Source organism: Poecilia formosa, unplaced genomic scaffold, assembly GCF_000485575.1.
Source record: "Poecilia formosa unplaced genomic scaffold, Poecilia_formosa-5.1.2 Scaffold151, whole genome shotgun sequence".
Taxonomy (NCBI): domain Eukaryota; kingdom Metazoa; phylum Chordata; class Actinopteri; order Cyprinodontiformes; family Poeciliidae; genus Poecilia; species Poecilia formosa.
In genome coordinates this window covers 850,330-869,353 of record NW_006800090.1, presented here as the reverse complement: position 1 = coordinate 869,353, position 19,024 = coordinate 850,330, and the positions used below count along the sequence as shown (strand labels likewise).

The 19,024-nt window shown below is 36.5% G+C and overlaps 3 protein-coding genes and 1 long non-coding RNA gene across 4 annotated transcripts; 3 read left to right on the top strand and 1 right to left on the bottom strand.

Moving 5' to 3' along the window:
- Positions 1-3,365: 3,365 nt before the first annotated feature.
- LOC103146099 (excitatory amino acid transporter 1-like) lies at positions 3,366-6,927 on the top strand. The gene is made up of 6 exons (XM_016677235.1): positions 3,366-3,543; positions 4,443-4,608; positions 4,897-5,130; positions 5,209-5,403; positions 6,468-6,602; positions 6,778-6,927. Exons 1-6 carry the CDS (start codon positions 3,366-3,368, stop codon positions 6,902-6,904), a joined length of 1,035 nt encoding a protein of 344 aa, XP_016532721.1. The 3' UTR covers positions 6,905-6,927.
- Positions 6,928-8,255: 1,328 nt separating this feature from the next.
- Positions 8,256-13,175, top strand: LOC103146098 (excitatory amino acid transporter 1-like). Its single transcript, XM_016677262.1, has 10 exons — positions 8,256-8,448; positions 8,541-8,678; positions 9,014-9,221; positions 9,306-9,348; positions 9,431-9,500; positions 9,643-9,808; positions 10,069-10,302; positions 10,381-10,575; positions 10,985-11,119; positions 11,268-13,175. Exons 1-10 carry the CDS (start codon positions 8,259-8,261, stop codon positions 11,428-11,430), a joined length of 1,542 nt encoding a protein of 513 aa, XP_016532748.1. The 5' UTR covers positions 8,256-8,258; the 3' UTR covers positions 11,431-13,175.
- LOC107837560 (uncharacterized) lies at positions 10,527-11,328 on the bottom strand. Its single transcript, XR_001663579.1, has 3 exons — positions 11,237-11,328; positions 10,966-11,110; positions 10,527-10,599 (listed from the first exon to the last, which is right to left on the bottom strand). It is a non-coding gene; the product is annotated as an uncharacterized LOC107837560 (long non-coding RNA).
- A 679-nt stretch (positions 13,176-13,854) lies between the features above and the next one.
- Positions 13,855-18,682, top strand: calr3b (calreticulin 3b). Its single transcript, XM_007563794.2, has 9 exons — positions 13,855-14,060; positions 14,363-14,464; positions 15,100-15,303; positions 15,817-15,911; positions 16,005-16,214; positions 16,305-16,418; positions 16,698-16,841; positions 16,925-17,017; positions 17,701-18,682. Exons 1-9 carry the CDS (start codon positions 13,973-13,975, stop codon positions 17,896-17,898), a joined length of 1,248 nt encoding a protein of 415 aa, XP_007563856.1. The 5' UTR covers positions 13,855-13,972; the 3' UTR covers positions 17,899-18,682.
- The last annotated feature ends 342 nt before the right edge of the window (positions 18,683-19,024 follow it).

The following is a 19,024-nucleotide window of genomic DNA, read 5'->3' as shown; positions in this document are numbered from 1 at the left end:
AAAGCTAACAACTAGTCAGAGGGAGAAAAGCTAACATCTGAAAACAACTCCAGTCTCATAAACATCATCACTGTTTATGAGGCTGGGACATTTTTTAAATTGATCAATAATTAATGACAACGTAAAGGTAAGTAGGAGATGTGCACCACTAATGATCTTCCTGAGTGAAACATCTGCAGCGAATGAAACATGTAAAGCTTTTCTGGTCACTGAAACTGTGAAACAAGAGCAAAATAATTTGAAAATAGTTCTTAGTATTACAAAAAACTCTACATGTCCTCATCATTTCTCAGAAAGATTGTTAGCAGTTCACCATCGGAGTATATTAGGGACTTTAGCTCTGCGCTGACCTGAAACCTCTGTAACTAACACAGGCTCAGGATGTTAACCATGTATGACTGAGGATCGCCTGATTACAGAGGATTTGTTGTAGATATTCTGCCCTGTGGAATCAGTCCAAACTGTCAAGACAATTAGCAAATATGACAACACAATTTTTTATAGTGTAAAAATCATATTTTATCATATGGAACCAAGATTTTTTTTTACACAAATCCATTCAAACTGTGTAAAGCTTGATTTAAGCCATTTTCTCATGAGAAAAATGTACTTTTTATTTCTGACATTCCCTTGTTTGCATGTCTAAATAAGCTCTTAAAAACTGGTTTTACAGTCAGGAACTTCACCCACATGTAGCGCCAGCTTTTAGTTTTACGTACTTGCACTAACATACCTCTTTTCTGTGAACTCTGACCTGTGTTTGTTCTGTGATTTAACTCATGTGGGCGGTAACCAGAGCAAACATGACACACAACAGCATTTAAGTGGCTGGAAAACTTACACAGTTTGCTTGTTTACCTTGGTCCCAGCAAATCTGATTAAATGTGTTTTTATTTGTACAAATGAAATAAGTATAACTTCTTTGATTAAGTGACCCATAAAAGCATTTGTTTTATTTAGAGGTATCAGCATAAATTATTTGAGAAACAAATAACTTACAGATTATTGTCCTCAGGTACCTTGTTTTGCTTACTTTCAGCCCTTTGCACAACTATTCATACCCCTTACACGTTTTCCACATTTCAACCAAAAACTTCAATGTGTTTTATTGGAACTTTAAAGGGGACCTACTTTGTAAAACTCACATCTTGAATGTTTTTATACTTCCACTAGGCAATAAGTTCATGTTTGTTGGTATATGGAAAATGAGCTGTAATGTCACAAATCAACAGGCACTGCCCGTTTCCTAGCAACCCCAATGAAGCCCATCCTGTCACCTAGTAACACAAGCAAAGCTCCTGTACAATTGGTCAGTTGGTTTTAGCGTTGTATGCTCTGTATAATGGCTGCTGGAAAACACAAGTGTGTTGTTGATTTCCATCCAGAAACCATTTTCTTCTTTTTGATTGTGCAGGAGGCTCTAGTTTTGCTTTTCAAACATGTACAGTTGCATAACTGCTTTTCTGTTTGTAGCCATTTTTACATGTGAGTGTAAACGTTGAGTTTGGGGGCGTGGCCAGCAGCAGCTTATTTGGATTTAAAGTGACAAGAGGTCCTAAAACATCTGAAAGGAGCTCAAAATAGGCAGAACTGAGCAGACTACAACCTCATTATTTAAGATTGATTTTGTGCAAAGAAAATGTAAAGAACAAGTTTTGCATAAACTACAGACCTGTCCTAACCTGTTGAAGGAAGCATATTAGATCATCTTTAAGTTAGAAGAAACATTTTAAAATTAATCCTGAAGAAAAGTTTCCCCGAGTCATTTTTTTAATCAAACCACTTTTCATGGTATTAGTTTGGACTTAAACTCTATAACTTCTTCTACAGTGGTTAGAGACGAAAGATTACCAATCAAATAAAAGGCTTTAATCAACATGCTTAAAATTCACGAGTTAGCTTTAGCTGTGATCAAAAATGCTAACAAACAAAACTGAGCTGTGTGAATCTGCAAATACTATAAAGAAAATTTCAACAAAAGTTTAAAAATAATCCAAAAACATATCAATTTAACAGCTGCACCACACAATTATCACCTTAACCATAAAAAGATAAGCCTGTTTGTAGAGGAGGATTCAAATACAGAGGAGAAACAGATACAATCATGTTTCATGAAGCAACTTTGCCCAATAAAATGCATTGAGGTTTATAATAAGATGACAATCTGCAACAAAAGTACTTTCACAAAGTACAGTACAAATCAGTTTTACAGTAAAATGTGTTCTGTGTAATATGTCCAAGAACAAAATAAACTGACTTTCAACCTGTCGCTGTTAAAATATAATACTGTACCAAGTCTTTACAGCATAATAAAAATCAAAGAATGCAAGTATTGTTTTTCCTTCTCAGACATTTTTGTGGTTTTTAGTGTTAATTGTGCTGAGAAGGGAGTAGGGCGTTTCTCCTTAAATATAAATCTTTCACTCATTACTTCAGTGGCAGCTAACATTCATTAGACTGTAACAGCAGAGCTGGCCAAGACTGTTTTCTTTGTTTCTCAAAATTAGATGTACAAGTCAAGCTGAATCGCTTCTTCAGTCCGAGAAAGTTTCATTTTATCCAGGATTTCTAAACTCAAGCTGGTAAGACTGTTTAGCCTTTTTAGTGGAAACACTTGGAGGAAAATGTAAATATCTTGTTTTAAACTGCAGCTCATTGTGTTTTAGCTTTTGAACAGTTATTTATTCATTCATGCACCATCATTCATTTTCTCTATGTTTCTGCAATAATGTAGACATCAATGCTTCCAAACTCTGAGAACATGTCGGAGGTAGAGTTGGTGGAGGTTGCTCAACCCGAAGATAATGAGAAAAACGAAAGATGTTCTCAGACCTTAGATGAAGTAGGATCAACTAGGAATGGATTTAATATTGGGATTTTCCTCAAGAGGAATGCCTTCGTCATTCTCACAATGGCTGCTGTTGCTTTCGGTAAGAAGTCATCAGTTTTATGTTGTATTTTCTCTTAACTTCTTTAAACTTTTTCTTTGACGGAAAACTGTATATATGTCTGTGTCTCTAAGGGATTGGACTGGGCTTTGCTCTGCGACACATTAACATGTCTGAGAGAGAAATAACATATTTAACTTTTCCTGGAGATCTGCTGCTGAGAATGCTGCAGATGATGGTGCTTCCTCTTGTCGTTTTGACTCTGATCGCAGGTAAAGATCTACAGTTCAACTTGAGCGAATTTGAGTGTAGAAGAGGCTTGTTAAAGCTATGAAAAAAAATAAAAACAAACCCATAAGAACGTTGCTAAAGAACATTATCTATCTCACTTGTGCACTTTGTGATGGGATGGGTTCATACAGGTTTCAAAAACCAGTAAAAATCTGTAAATACTAACTGGTTCTTTGTATTTCAGGCATGTCAAATGTAGACAGGAAGGCTTTTGGGAAAGTCGGGCTGCGAACCTTCATCTACTACTTGGTAACCACGGTAACGGCTGTCTTTACTGGCATTTCCCTGGCAGTTCTCATCAAACCGGGGAAATCATCCAGGCGTGCATCAGCGCCCTCTGCTGGCAGAAAAGAGCCTCTGCAGAGTGTGGATGCCTTCCTGGATCTCATCAGGTTTTGTTTTGTTTTGTTTTGTTTTGTTTTGTTTTGTTTTGTTTTTAGCATATTTGAGAAAGAATCACCCTCACATTTATTTATTTCCTGCAGAAACATGATTCCCTCAAATCTGGTGGAAGCTTGTTTCAGAAAAGTAAGACGGTTCTGATGCTTTTAAATATGTGATGTCATCAATTACTAATTGGTAAAAATGTTATTCAGTATAGAACAACGTATCACAGCAAGGAATCTGCAATAAATCATCTAGGAATCAGTAATGTGACTACCAAAAGTGAGTATTTTTTCTTCTAAATAATATTATTTAAGCTGAAGAAGCAGTTTATTAAATCATTTTTTACTATATAAAACTTATCAATCCAGTAATTGCATTAGGGATTGTATATATTTGTTAGAACAGGGTAAAGTACTTCCAGTAACAATTTATATGCATTTTGTCTCCAAATGGCTCAACAGACACATTAGAACAACAAAACATATGTACAGAGGTCTCACTTCAACATACTATGTTTTTATTAAATACTCACCGTTGTCAGGTATTTTACTCAAGTAAGATAGCTATACTACATAATAATATTATTAAAGTGAAAGTACAGTGCAGTAAAAATACTTCTAAAGGTAAATGTTTTTGTATAAAATATAAAATATAATAAAGTAGTCCACAGGAAACATCAGAAAGTTGCAATATACAGGTCTGTATCCTCAGTAAATTTATAAAGTAAATGTCATGAATGCAGAAATTAAAAAGTTAGATTCCAGATATTGATTTGTGGGGAACTCCAAAGTTTTAATTACAATCATTATGATGCTGTGAATCTTGTTCATTTACAGTACGTAAATATTTCAGCAATACTTTTGCTTTGCTGTTTAGCACCAACAGCAGGAACCTCAGACGGCATCAATATTGTGGGTCTGTTGGTGTTCTCCGTCGCCTTTGGCCTTGTCCTGAGCAGTATGGGGTCAGAGGGGAAACCTCTGAGGGATTTAATCAACTGCATGAATAAAGCCATTATGCGTCTTGTTAGCATAGCTATCTGGTAAGAAGGGAAGACTCATTTAAACCTGCTGACTTATCTGTTTTTGTTTTATATGCCGGAGTTTCTGATATTTCTATAATGTTGTTTGCTCATTGTTTTCAATATATCTTCCTAATGAACTTTACTTTAAGATTGCATGACATAAGGCATTCATCTATAGTGTGACTTACAGGAAAAATGCAAAATACTTATCGTCTCCCATAAGCTTGAATATTTATTTTTGGCTCCATCTGCTGGTAAGTATTTGACATTGCATCTCCATTTTAATTACGTCTCTCTTCATAACAGGTATTCTCCGGTGGGAATCATCTTCCTGCTGGCTGGGCAGGTTGTTAAAATGACAGACGCAGCAGAAATAGGTCGTGATGTTGGCATGTACACTCTCACTGTGGTCACTGGGCTGATCATCCACGGCTGCGTCACGCTGCCGCTCATCTATGTTATCGTCACAAGGAAGAATCCCTTGAGGTTTTATGGAGGAATCCTCCAGGCTCTCAGCACGGCCTTTGGGACTTCATCCAGGTTAAAAATATTTACCGCAAACAATCAAAAATGAATCACTTCAAAGCATAACTTCAAATCTCATTTGCTTTTTAATAGTTCTGCAACCTTGCCTGTTACTCTTCGTTGTATGGAGGAAAATCTGAAGATGGACAAACAGGTGACGCGCTTCATGCTGCCTGTAGGTGCCACTATGAACATGGACGGTGCCGCCCTCTATGAAGCAGTGGCAGCTTTATTCATAGCCCAGGTCAACGACATGGACTTCAATGTTGGACAGATTATCGTTCTCAGGTACCTTCAACCCCTTGCACAAGTATTTATTCCCCTTCCACTTTTTCGACATTTCAACCAAAAACTTCAGTGTGTTTTATTGGAACTTTAAAGGGGACCAATTTAGCAAAACTCACATTTTGAATGTTTTTATACTTTCACTAGGCAATAAGTTCATGTTTGTTAGTATATGGAAAATGAGCTGTCATGTCACAAATCAGCAGGCACTGCCCGTTACCTAGCAACCCCAGAGAAGCCCATCCTGTCACCTCGCAAAACAAGCAGAGCTCCAGCACATTTGGTCAGTTCGTTTTACCACTGGATGCGCTGTACAATGCCTGCTGGAAAAGACAAGTGTTTTTTTGTTTACAATCCAGAAAACCCCTTGCTTCTTGTTGGTTGTGCAGGAGGCTCTACTTCTGCTTTTTAAACATGTATGGTTGTATAATTGCACATCTGTTTGCAGTCGTTTTCATGCGTAAATGTTGAATTGGGGTGCGTGGCGAGCAGCAACTTATTTGGATTTAAAAGCCCTAAAACTTCTCATTCTAAAAACACCTCTGAATAGGCAGAACTGAGCAGACTAAAATCTCATTATTTTAGAATGATTTTGTGCAAAAAAAATTTAATGAACATGTTTTGTATAGACCATAGAGCTATCCTAACCTGTTCAAGGAAGCATAATATATCACCTTTGAGTGACAAGAAAAACATTAAAATGGATTCTGCATGTAGAAAGAGCTCCCTTTTTACTTTTTACAGTCCTTGCAAAACATCTGTGGCTCAGTCAGATTCCCCTGAATTTTCAAGTTTTGACTGCAATTCTCAGTTTGATGATATCCTGGGCTTTAGATACAGACATTCTAGTTAAGAGTCATACCAGTTTATTCCAGGTGTATGGAGTGTTGAAGGCAAGTTAAATTATCAGAATACATGCAAGCTTTCCAATTAATATTAAGAAACATGAATAACTTTTCTTTCACTTTTATGTTCAATTTTTGGTGTACGGTGATTTTGTCATGTTGGAAGTAGTGACCAAACCATATAAGCAACTTTTACTTATTAAATTTTTTCACTTGATTCAGTCTGATTGTGACAGCAGTAAGCACTGGGTCAGCTGGTATCCCACAGGCTGGGATGGTCTCCATGCTGATTGTACTGAGCTCGACTGGGCTGCCTACTGAAGACGTATCCCTGCTCCTCATGGTCGACTGGATTGTGTAAGTAAACCAGTTCATGCATTTGTTAGCTTGAAAATGTAAATATTAAATAAAATAAATACATACCCCAAAGAAGAAAACATCTCGCAGTTAAAATAACTAAAAATGCTATGAAAAACAACAGCAGAATCATGGCTCTGGGCTGCATTTCTAACGCCAGATTTCATCTTGACAGGGACCGCGTACGAACTGCCACCAACGTCCTGGGTGACTGCATCGGTGTCGGTGTGGTGCAGCATCTGTCCAGACACGAACTGCAGAAATCCAGTCCTGCAGCGACAAACCCATCTCCAAGAGTCTAATTACCAAAATGAAAGAAATTCATGTGTTGAGTTTCTGTTGGAATTAAAATCATGAGATTATAAAATTTGAGTGTTAAGAAAATAAAGACAAATTTGTTGGAAAGGAGGCTTTATTTTGTTTTTGATGTTATTGTTTTGCTCATGCTTCTGATGGTTTTATGACAGAAAAATTAAAACCAAAAGTAAAGACCTTCTCTCACAAAACTAATATCTCTAAGTCTATTCTTTTCTTGTGGAGGAGGAGATGTCCAAATGAAAATGACATCGTGAAAATGAACCGGTTGTTTTTATTTTTATTTTTTCAAAAGAACGGCATCTCTACTCTAACCTCCTCCTCGCCAATGTAGAGGGGAAACTGATGTTAATGATCCACTAACTAAATGAGAAACCAATTCTTTGCTGAACCAGAGGAAAAACTTATAGTGGTTAGAAGTGGACAAAAGGTCAACAATCAAATAAAAGGCTTTCATCAACATGTTTAAAATTTATGAGTTAGCTTTAGCTGTAATCAAAAATGCTAACAAACAAAACTGAACTGAGTGAATCTGCAAATACTATAAAAAAAATGTCAACAAAAGTTTAAAAATAATCCAAAAACATCTCAATTTAACAGCTGCACCACACAATTATCACCTTAACCATAAAAAGATAAGCCTGTTTGTAGAGGAGGATTCAAATACAGAGGAGAAACAGATACAATCATGTTTCATGAAGCAACTTTGCCCAATAAAATGCATTGAGGTTTATAATAAGATAACAATCTGCAACAAAAGTACTTTCACAAAGCACAGAACAAATCAGACCTCTGTTAACGTAAAACTTGTTCTGTGTAATATGTCCAAGTACAAAACAAATGGACTTTGAACCTGTCACTGTTAAAATATAATCTTGTACCAAGTCTTTACAGCATAATACAATTCAAAGAATGTAAGTATTTTTTCCTTCTCAGACATTTTTGTGGTTTTTAGCATTAACTATGCTGAGAAGGGAGTAAGGCGTTTCTCTTTGAATGTATATCTTTCACTTATTACCTCTGTGGCAGCTAATATTCATTAGACTGTAACAGCAGAGCTGGCCAAGACTGTTTTCTTTGTTTCTCAAAATTAGATGTACAAGTCAAGCTGAATCGCTTCTTCAGTCCGAGAAAGCTTCATTTTATCAAGGATTTCTAAACTCAAGCTGGTAAGACTGTTTAGCCTTTTAAGTGGAAACACTTGAAGGAAAATGTAAATATCTTGTTTTAAACTGCAGCTCATTGTGTTTCAGCTTTTGAACAATAATTTATTCATTGAAGCACCAGGCAAAACTGTTCATTATTCATTTTCTCTATGTTTCTGCAATAGCGTAGATATCAATGCTTCCAAACTCTGAGAACATGTCGGAGGTAGAGTTGGTGGAGGTTGCTAAACCCGAAGACAATGAGAAAAACGAAAGATGTTCTCAGACCTTAGATGAAGTAGGATCAATTAGGAATGGATTTAATATTTGGATTTTCCTCAAGAGGAATGCCTTCGTCATTCTCACAATGGCTGCTGTTGCTTTTGGTAAGAAGTTGTCAGTTTTATGTTGTATTTTCTCTTAACTTCTTTAAACTTTTTCTTTGATGGAAAACTGTATATATGTCTGTGTCTCTAAGGGATTGGACTGGGCTTTGCTCTGCGACACATTAACATGTCTGAGAGAGAAATAACATATTTAACTTTTCCTGGAGAGCTGCTGCTGAGAATGCTGCAGATGATGGTGCTTCCTCTTGTCGTTTCAAGTGTAATTGCAGGTCAGATCAACTTTTTGGCTTTTAGTTTGGCTATAGCAAACAGTTTGACTAATAAAGCCACATTGGTTTTATGTTCATCTTACATGTAAAATCATCAATTAGCTTTTTAGTTCAATTTCACCAGACGTTACTCAGGTCTGAATATTCAACAGGCAGCTAAAGTTTTAAAATTCACCAATGTGGCTGATATAAACCAGTTCTGTCAAGAAGATTGGACCAATAATAACTTGTATATTTTTTGTAGTATCTCTGGTCATTTTTGTCTGAAATCAAAATTTGATGATCTATAAAGAATGACAAAAATGTCTTACCCACTTTTCCGCTTTAAATTTCAGGCATCTCAAATGTTGACAGAAAAGATTTTGGAAAAATTGGGCTTTGGACCTTCATCTACTACTTGGTTACTACTGTTGTTGCTGCGTTCACTGGCATTTTCCTGGCGGTTGTCATCAAGCCGGGGAAATCATCCAGGCACACGTCCGAGTCGTCTCCGGGTAAAACAGAGGCTGTGCACAGTGTGGATGCTTTCCTGGATCTGATCAGGTCTGCACAAAAGTCATGTGGAGATACATTTTTGTCACTTTATATTTTAAATAAAGAATGATTCTATGATTATGTATTTCATAGAAACATGTTTCCCTCAAATCTGGTGGAAGCTTGTTTCAGAAAAGTAAGCTGGTGCAATTGTTTTGTTTTCTCACAATCAAACAATTGTAAAGTACTAATATTTTGATGCTATGTTCTTTAAATAGTACTTAACAGTTAATCCCAGCAGTAATTCATCAGGAAATCCAATAGGAGCCACAAATATATCAACAAATGGTGAGTCTTTTTTTTGTTATAAATCTGTTATCATTTTTGTCCTGCCATACTCTTCTTAGTCTGCTGTTGTCCTTGTTGCTATTATATGAATTGTTATTTTCTGATTGCGTTGTTTATTTGGATTGTTTTATCTGCTGTTTAGCACCAACAGCGGGAACCTCAGACGGCATCAATGTTGTGGGTCTGTTGGCGTTTTCTGTCGCCTTTGGCCTCATCCTGAGCAGTATGGGGTCAGAGGGGAAACCTCTCAGGGATTTATTCAACTGCATGAATAAAGCCATTATGCGTCTTGTGAGCATAGCTATCTGGTAAGAAGGGAAGACTATCGATGAACCAGTTGAACTGTTTCAGTATTTATTTGTTCCTATTAAACTTTTACATAATTTTGAATTATCTTTGTATCTTCCTATCAAACTTAAATTGACTCAGACAGCTAAAATTGCTAGCCTGCATGAGTGTATGATTTGGTGGAAATATGCTTACTTTTTAAGGATTTTATCTGTGTCCCAATCTACTATTTGGAAAAGTAATTGCATCTCCATTTTAATTACGCCTCTCTTCATAACAGGTATTCTCCAGTGGGAATCATCTTCCTGCTGGCTGGGCAGGTTGTTAAAATGACGGACGCAGCAGAAATAGGTCGTGATGTTGGCATGTACACTCTCACTGTGGTCACTGGGCTGATCATCCACGGCTGCGTCACGCTGCCGCTCATCTACGTTATCATCACAAGGAAGAATCCCTTGAGGTTTTATGGAGGAATCCTCCAGGCCCTCAGCACGGCCTTTGGGACTTCATCCAGGTTAAAAATATTTACCACAAACAATCAAAAATGAATCACTTCAAAGCATAACTTCAAATCTCATTTGCTTTTTAATAGTTCTGCAACCTTGCCTGTTACTCTTCGTTGTATGGAGGAAAATCTGAAGATGGACAAACAGGTGACGCGCTTCATGCTGCCTGTAGGTGCCACTATGAACATGGACGGTGCCGCCCTCTATGAAGCAGTGGCAGCTTTATTCATAGCCCAGGTCAACGACATGGACTTCAATGTCGGACAGATTATCGTTCTCAGGTACTTTGAAGGGAATTTGTTGACCTGCAGTGCCATGCAAAAGCAATCATACATCAACAGAAAGTATTAAACTGAGGAATATGTTGGTGTCATTCACTAGACAATCTCCTAAATTCATGCCAAGTCTACACGAAACAGCTGCCATTTGTAAAACATCAAAACACCAACTTAAAACATCAATAAATGTCAATAAATGACTAAACAAAATCAATTCAAAGAATAAACAAATTAAACAAATTTCGACAAACTTCACATCTATAGTATTGTTAAAATAAAACCCTTTTACACATTTCCAGATCAGATGTTTAACAGGGTTAGAAGCATAACTGAAAGAAAACTAAGGTCCTGAGTTAATTAATGTGATGTTGATTTATTCAGTGTTGCTCTTACACTGCTTTATTTTGTTCAGTTTGGTTGTTACAGCAGCAAGCACAGGTGCAGCTGGTATCCCACAGGCTGGCATGGTATCCATGCTGATTGTGTTGAGCTCGACAGGACTGCCCACTGAAGACATATCACTGCTCCTCATGGTCGACTGGATTTTGTAAGTATAATTTTAGGGTGTTAGGTAAAAATAGACACATTTGCAAAATGAAATACAAAAAACATGAGATAAAACACAAGAAAATCTGAGGTTATGAGCTGAAAAATAGTTCCTAACCTCTCAGATGTTACTGTCTTTTTGTTGATAGGGATCGTTTAAGGACTGCTGCCAATGTACTTGGTGACTGCATTGGTGTCGGAGTGGTGCAGCATCTCTCCAGACATGAACTACAGACATCCAGTCCTGCAGAAACAAATCTGGTGTTGGAAGAAAATCCACCCTCCAAGAGCATCAGCATCAAAATGGAATGAGTTGCCTGAAAGAAGAAAAAACCCTTCCGATGTTGAGTAACATAATGAGATACAAAATTACGAAATTGCATTGACAGAATACAGAGACAAGGCCATTTTGTTTCTTTTTGTATCTTATGGTTTGTGTAGGAGAAACTCCAGAGGGAAACACAGAGATCACTCTTCTTGTAAGACTCAATAGATTGCACTGCGGGACCTCAAAGATTGTCAGGCTAAAACAAAAACTACTAAGCAACTTATTCTTTCAGTATATTGAAGCAGCTAAACTCATTAAAAGTTCCCTCCAAGTGACATTACTCCTTGCCTTCATCCTACAAAACATCTTGATCATCCTACAAAGGTTTTTTCCCCCACCAGACTGGTTCTATGGCTAAACCAATACAGGTGCTTACTTTGTGGCTTGTTATTTTGGTTTGTTTACTTTTGGTTTTAGTCCGCCTAGTTAAGGAGAAATACAATGACCAACAGAGCTTCAAAATAAATAGAGTAGTGTTGAAAGCTTACTGGGTTTAACCTTCCTGCTCCTTGTTTTAATATCACACATCGCATTGAGCAGCATAATATTTCTGTCTCTATACACAAACATTCGGTATTTAAATATAGTAGGTCTTTGAATGTTGCTTGAGCCACACCTTAACTTTGTAGCCTTCAGGTAAATATCTCCAACATATTTACCTAAAGTGGTTGTTTACTCTGAAGGTTGGGAGTGTAAACGACCATGTAACTTTGCAATCCATTGCAACCATCTTTCAGCATGAGACATGGTGATTTAAACAATATTTGTGTTGTGTATATAATTAACTTACCTTGCTCATACAAACCATCAATTATAATTTCTACAAACTGAACAGCAGTGGCCCCAATAGTGATCCCTGTGGCACTCCCCTACTACCACAAGGTAGCAAATGGGCCCATCAGAAAGCTATTCCAAACACGCTGACTTTAGTTTTTATGCATACTCTACCATCTTATAGAGTATGAAAGTGTTGTAGCACGAAGGGCATGTGTACTAACAGTTCCTTCTTTGTTCTTAGTAATATATTTTTTTCAACAAAATGACGACATGTAGTTTAATTAGGGACTTGCTTTCAAGTCAAACTGAATCAGATGCAGTAAATTTACTCTTCTCTTTAAAACATGTGAAGTGGTTTCACAGAAAAATTAAAGTGGTTAACCTCTAGGCTTTCTGTCCCACCAATCTTAAATATTGTTGTTCAAGATTTATTTTTTATATATATTGTCAAAATAATTGCCAGAACTTTTTGGTGATGCCTTTGCCTGTTTAATGATATCAAGGAAGAAGATAACTTCATTTCTAAGACCTTTGTATACCCTTGTTGATCAACTGCCAAGCCTGATTTTTGGATTAATTTTAGAACAACATCTCTGGATTTTGTTAGTTGCCATATATCACCACTTGTTTTATTCACAACCTCAATTAAAAAAGACGACCCAATTTTTTTTCACAGTTTTCCTTTGCTAAAACCAGCATATGTTGTTTATTGCTGTCATGATGTGTAAAAAACAACAGCGATTAGATTTTACAGGCACAAAGGTTGTAATCTTCTGCACTGCTGGTTGCTAGTGGACTGTTGTGAAGTTTATTCTGTCCACATTTTTGATGTTTAAAGTGAAGAGTTTGTCTCAGAATTTATTGAGCGGACCAAACTTTTTGTTTAGGTGATACTGGCACCATCTTGTGGATAATTTTCACTATGGCAATAAAAGATTGTAATCTTGTTGATTAATATGGCGCCCTCCACTGGGTAATCTTTAATACAGCAATAGAATGTGAAGAATATCAGCCTGGTGTTTACTGTCAGAGTAGATAAGGTTGGCCTCATTGCACAATAGAAACTAGACAAAAAAGATAAGATAAGGTGTGCATTTATGTGGTAAATTTGTTAAATTTGTCCTAAAAATTAATACAAATTTGGATGAAACAGTTTGTTCCTTCATAAAAGTATCATTGTTGATATACTAAATTAAGTATCTTATCGTATCTTATCTTTTTAGCTGAATTTAAGTTAAACCACAAGAAACGAAAAGCTAATTTATTTTTAGTTATAATAACTAACTGTATTAAACGGGAAAATCTGATTTTTTTTTTTAATCTTTTGAAAAGAGACAGAGAGAAAAGAGAGATAGAGAGAGAAAGGGTAGAGTTAATTCTAATAATAACAATAGTGGAAAAAGTCATTGTTAAACGTAGAAAGTGCCTGACCTGATATGCAAAATGCGACATGAATCCAAAACAGGCTTGTACACGGGGTCTCGTTTAGCACCCCCTACTGGATAATTCCCATTATGGCAACAGAACATAAAACGGTCAGCTGATCTAGCTTCATTCGACACTGGTTCCTGTGTTTTCGTGGTCCACCGTGATTGGTCCAGACACACCAACCCGCTGTCCAATCAGAGGCAGCCATCTGTTCGCCGTAGCCACTCTAAAATATTCCCTTCTCTTCCTTCTTCCACAAACTTGCTGTTTAGCCCGGAGGTGCCTCTGTGAGCAGCGGGACGTGAAGCTGAAAGGAGAAAAATGAAGCTTTTAGGTTTAGTTGTGGTAATATTTGCAGTCTACTGCGCTCACGCTAAGGTTTATTTTCGGGAGGAGTTTCTGGACGGTGGTAAGTCTCACTCTGACCCAGGTTATTTTAAATTTACGACACAGTTGTGACATCTATCATTCGGGGTGATAGGTTACAAATCTGTTTTAGTGATGTGATTAATGGTAATTTGTGTTAGCTAAGTTTCCTTTTTAGCTCGCAAATATTGCAAATGTGAGGTTTTTCGTCGCCCACATGTTCTGAAACTAACTGGTAATAATTACTGTGCAACTGGATACTAGAGTTAAGAATCAGGGCTTGAATTTGATGTATTTCTACAAAGTCATTAACGGTCAAATTGCTGCTGCTTCTTCTTCGGACAGATGAATGGAGAAGTCGCTGGGTGAACTCCAAGCATAAGTCTGACTATGGAGAGTGGAAACTGACTGCTGGAAACTTCTATGGAGATGCTGAAAAAGACAAAGGTAATTCACATTATTTAGCCCAAACAGATGTTTATTGGTTAATACTGCCATACATATAAGGGCTCATGTCAATTACATATGCTTCAGAGCTTATAACATGACTGTTCCACTTTTGGTTTTTTTTTTTTAAAGTGAAAGAGAAACTTGTCTTTTACATCCTTATTCTTCAACAGGTTTATTTTTTAGTCCTTATCTTACCATTAAAATGTCAATTGTCCAATAGAGTTGCATGTCAAAACAAATTTGCATTTAAAATAACCTTTATGATGTCACCAAGCTCAACTTAAGTATAGGATTTCAAAGAATAAACGTCGCAAACAATCTTTGATAAATTAAGCCTTTTTCTTGGAATAAATGTTTAATTGATTTGCAAAAATTATTTAGTTTAAATATTATATTTACTGCTGTAGCAGAGTGGCAGATTTACATTTAGATAGTAAATAGGACTTTGAGGGTGTATTTACTTTACATTATAAATTGTAACGCCTGAAACTTTACACAAACATGCAATAGCAAATAAGCTATTTTAAGAGAGGTTGTGCAGAAGCAGTCTATCAATTGAAGCACTTTTTTAACTATAATTAACTATAACAGGTTTTTTTGCACTACTGAAATTTATATTTTTTCCATTTCAGGTCTGCAGACGAGCCAAGATGCCCGCTTCTACGCCGTCTCTGCCAGCTTCGACCCGTTCAGCAACGAGGGGAAGTCTTTGGTCATTCAGTTTACGGTCAAGCATGAGCAGAAGATCGACTGTGGTGGCGGCTACGTGAAGGTCTTCCCTGCTGACTTGGAGCAGACTGAAATGCATGGGGAATCCTCATACTACATCATGTTTGGTAAAAAAATAATAAAAAATTAAAATAACAATAAAAGTAGGAATATATATCTTATAAAAATGGCAGTAATTAAAATCGAGTAAAGTGAAGAGTAAACAAGGAAAAATTTTGATAAAATTTGCATATTAGTAATATTATGATAATAGTATAAATTAATAGCCATTTCTTTAAAGCCCTTTAAAATCTCAAGATGTAAAGAACATTATGAATAAAATCTACTATTATGTTATTCATAAAGATTAATGGTAGAAAAAGGAATACATTAGTGGTTGTAACATTTGTTAATGGTGGCTTAAATTACAAAAATATGTAGAGAAAGAAAAATGTATGATATAATAAGAAATACTTCAGCAATAAAACAAAATAATAGGAATTATTGCTTTTTTATTCTGTAAACTGGTAGATATAACTAGAATAGAAATGGTAAAAAATAAATCATGTTCTGTAAGCTATGAAGATTTACTGCTCATAGTTTTAAGTGTTGTTTATGTTAACCATGTTCGTTTGATCTAGGCCCTGACATCTGTGGCTACAGCACCAAGAAAGTCCACGTCATCTTTAACTACAAGGGCAAGAATCACTTGATCAAGAAGGAGATTAAGTGCAAGGTAACGTTTTGTTTTAAAGATTTACCTCCCACGGTGCCATCGTGTGTTGCACAAGAAGCTCAACTCAACCGTTTCCTCTTTGATTCCTTGCAGGACGATGAGCTGACCCACCTGTACACGCTGATCCTGAACCCAGATCAGACCTACGAGGTGAAGATTGACAACGAGAAAGTGGAATCTGGCAGTCTGGAGGAAGACTGGGACTTCCTGCCTCCCAAGAAAATTAAGGATCCCGAAGCCAAGAAACCAGAAGACTGGGATGACCGCCCCAAGATCGACGACGCCGATGACACAAAACCCGAGGTGAGAAAACCTAATCCTCTGCTCCACCTTGTTTTTTAATGTTCTTTCCATTGTTACTTGAAACTTTAAATTGTTCGGTTTTGTTTTTAGGACTGGGATAAACCTGAAAACATTCCTGATCCTGATGCTAAGAAGCCTGAAGACTGGGATGAAGACATGGATGGAGAATGGGAGCCACCAATGATCCCCAACCCAGAGTACAAAGTAGGCCACATTTACACAGAAACGATCAAACAGAGATAGATCAGAGGTTGGACTGGATCTGTTTTCCCTTTATTGGCCATCAAATATAGAACTATGTTTGTTTTGTTTTTTTTGTTTTTTTTTTTCAAAAGAGCTTTTAAATTCCATAAATTCCTTCATTTTCAATTGATTCCAACAAATGTGAACCAGTTTCAGACCTCAAGAAACCAAAAGCCTGATTGGTTTCCCTCTTTAATCGGATGCTGATGTTCCTGTTTGACACCGTTTTGTTTTTTTCAGGGAGAGTGGAAACCCAAACAGATCGACAACCCCAACTACAAGGGAGTCTGGGTTCATCCTGAAATTGACAATCCCGACTACAGTCCCGACTCCACCATCTACAAGTTCGACAACATTGGCGTTCTTGGCCTTGACCTTTGGCAGGTGAGGAGACGGTTATGTTGCCAAGTTGTTGTTGCAGAAACAAAATACCAAGAACAGTGTAACATTTTGTACCTGCCTCTTAGGTGAAATCTGGTACGATCTTTGACAACTTTTTGATCACCGACGACGTGAAGGAAGCTGAAGAAATCGGGAAGGAGACGTGGGGCGTGACGAAGGTATGATGGTAGTTTGTGAGATGAGAGTTTATTAAATAAAATTTTAACAAATTAATCCTTTTTAATGAGTAGCAATAATTATAAATGATGGTAATGATTTTAAAACCAATAAAACAGTAAAAATAAAACAAGTAAAATTATCTATTGTACTTGAAAATAAAAATAAAGCAAGATTTATAATTTAAGAAAAATCTAATTTGAGGGAAGTACTAAATTTAAAAAAATATAATAAATATAAATAGTTTTACTATTTAATGATTATAATAAAAATGGAGAAATATGGTAGCTGAATTGAAATGTTTGGGGAGAAAAAACAAGAAAGATGCTTAAAAAATAATCAGAATCTCTTTAAAACTTCTAAAATGTCATATGTTGGTAATAGACAAAATAGGATGTATAAAAATGAAATGTTAAAACTCAATGAAGGAGTAATGACCAATCAGAAATGATTAAATTAAAATATGTAAAGGAGAGAATTTAAAAAAAATGGAAGTAGTAAAAATCTTTACTACAGTCTCTTTAAAACAGTCAAATCTGCGTTTTGACTGTTTATAAATACCCTAAGAAGAGCTGCACCATTAATTTTGTTGTACTACTTACTAATCTAAAAAAAAAAAAAAGAAGTATTTGTGACCTTTGACCCAACAAGAAGCATTGTCTGATTGTTGCAACCTTTTTCTCAGGAACCGGAGAAGAAAATGAAGCAAGAGCAGGATGAGGTGAAGCGAAAAGAGGAAGAGGAGAAGAACAAAGAGCAAGCCACTGAGGGCGATGATGACGACGATGAGGTGGAAGAGGACGAAGAGGAGGATGAAGATGCAAAGGACGAGACTCATACAGAAAATGAAGACGACGAGTCAAAGCCCAAAGATGAGCTTTGAGACGGTGTAGCTAAAACAGATTTATCTAAAAAAAAAAGAATTTCAGCCCCTTCCTCCCCAGAAACTGTCCTGTCATTCCAGGGGTGTTGTGGCTGCTGTGCATCCTTTTCCCTGAGGTCTGGACACAACCTAATGTTTGAAGTAGAAAACATGGGGAGGGGGTGTGTGTGAGTGGGTTTTGAGGGACTTGGTGTCTTTCTTTTTCTTTTTTTTTTGTCATGGTTCCCTTGAACTGCTGAAATGATTCTGTGGTTTCTGACCAACAAACTCCATTCCTCATTTTGTTAGCGACACATTCGGTCGGCACTGACATCTGCTGTTTTTCTTGATTTTCTTGATCGAGCCATCTCGGTTTCTGACGGGGTTCTCAGGTGGTTACTATAAAAGTTCTTCAAAAGTCACCAACATCTGTCTTTTTTTATTTTATTTTTTTTCTAGATGAAACAAATCAGATTCAAACCTAATCAAAAAAAGGAAAAAAAAATAATTTATTTTTTGGTTGTTTCTATGGCACTGACTGTAACCTTTTACTCTTCGTTCTTGAGAGGTGAATGAAATTATATATATAAAAAAAGTCCTGTGAGTACATTTTTTTTTTTATTTCTCAGCAAGGTTTTTCTGAATTGTTGCGTGACGGGATGTGCAGTTTAATCCTGAAAGTCTGGACAAACAGATGCTTACGTGCCGGTGCTGCTCACACAAGGGTAACACACACACACACACACAGGTTTTACTGGACAGAATGTGATTGATGCCAAAGGTTTTATTAAAAGAATAATACTTTTCCTGTCTCCTCATTTATTTATGCTGCACAAGCACATGACTTTAATTTGGAAGTGGCTCATTTCAGTTTATTTATGGTTTTCTTGCTAATGATTCAACTTCTGTAGCACTAAACTGTCCATATAAGCCCTATGTGGGGTACCATTATGTAAAGGAGTGTCTAAATTAAATGCGTGAAATCCTGCAAACTGAATGACTGTTTGCATAGCAAGCCTTTTGCAAAGCAGTTTTTGTATTTCAGTAATATTCATTTACTCCTGTAGTGTCTACATATAACAACTGAGATGCTTTGACATTTTGAAACTACACACTTCAATGAGTTTTTGTGGACTTTTTTTGTTAA

Bases quoted from the DNA above. Each gene is read 5' to 3' on its own strand.
- LOC103146099 (XM_016677235.1), top strand. From the start codon at position 3,366: ATGTCAAATGTAGACAGGAAGGCTTTTGGGAAAGTCGGGCTGCGAACC. The intron at 4,609-4,896 runs GTAAGAAGGGAA...TCTTCATAACAG, and splicing joins CTTGTTAGCATAGCTATCTG to GTATTCTCCGGTGGGAATCA. The intron at 5,404-6,467 runs GTACCTTCAACC...CACTTGATTCAG, and splicing joins GGACAGATTATCGTTCTCAG to TCTGATTGTGACAGCAGTAA.
- LOC103146098 (XM_016677262.1), top strand. From the start codon at position 8,259: ATGCTTCCAAACTCTGAGAACATGTCGGAGGTAGAGTTGGTGGAGGTT. The intron at 9,222-9,305 runs GTCTGCACAAAA...TGTATTTCATAG, and splicing joins GCTTTCCTGGATCTGATCAG to AAACATGTTTCCCTCAAATC. The intron at 11,120-11,267 runs GTAAGTATAATT...TTTTGTTGATAG, and splicing joins CTCATGGTCGACTGGATTTT to GGATCGTTTAAGGACTGCTG.
- calr3b (XM_007563794.2), top strand. From the start codon at position 13,973: ATGAAGCTTTTAGGTTTAGTTGTGGTAATATTTGCAGTCTACTGCGCT. The intron at 14,465-15,099 runs GTAATTCACATT...TTTCCATTTCAG, and splicing joins AGATGCTGAAAAAGACAAAG to GTCTGCAGACGAGCCAAGAT. The intron at 16,842-16,924 runs GTGAGGAGACGG...CCTGCCTCTTAG, and splicing joins TTGGCCTTGACCTTTGGCAG to GTGAAATCTGGTACGATCTT.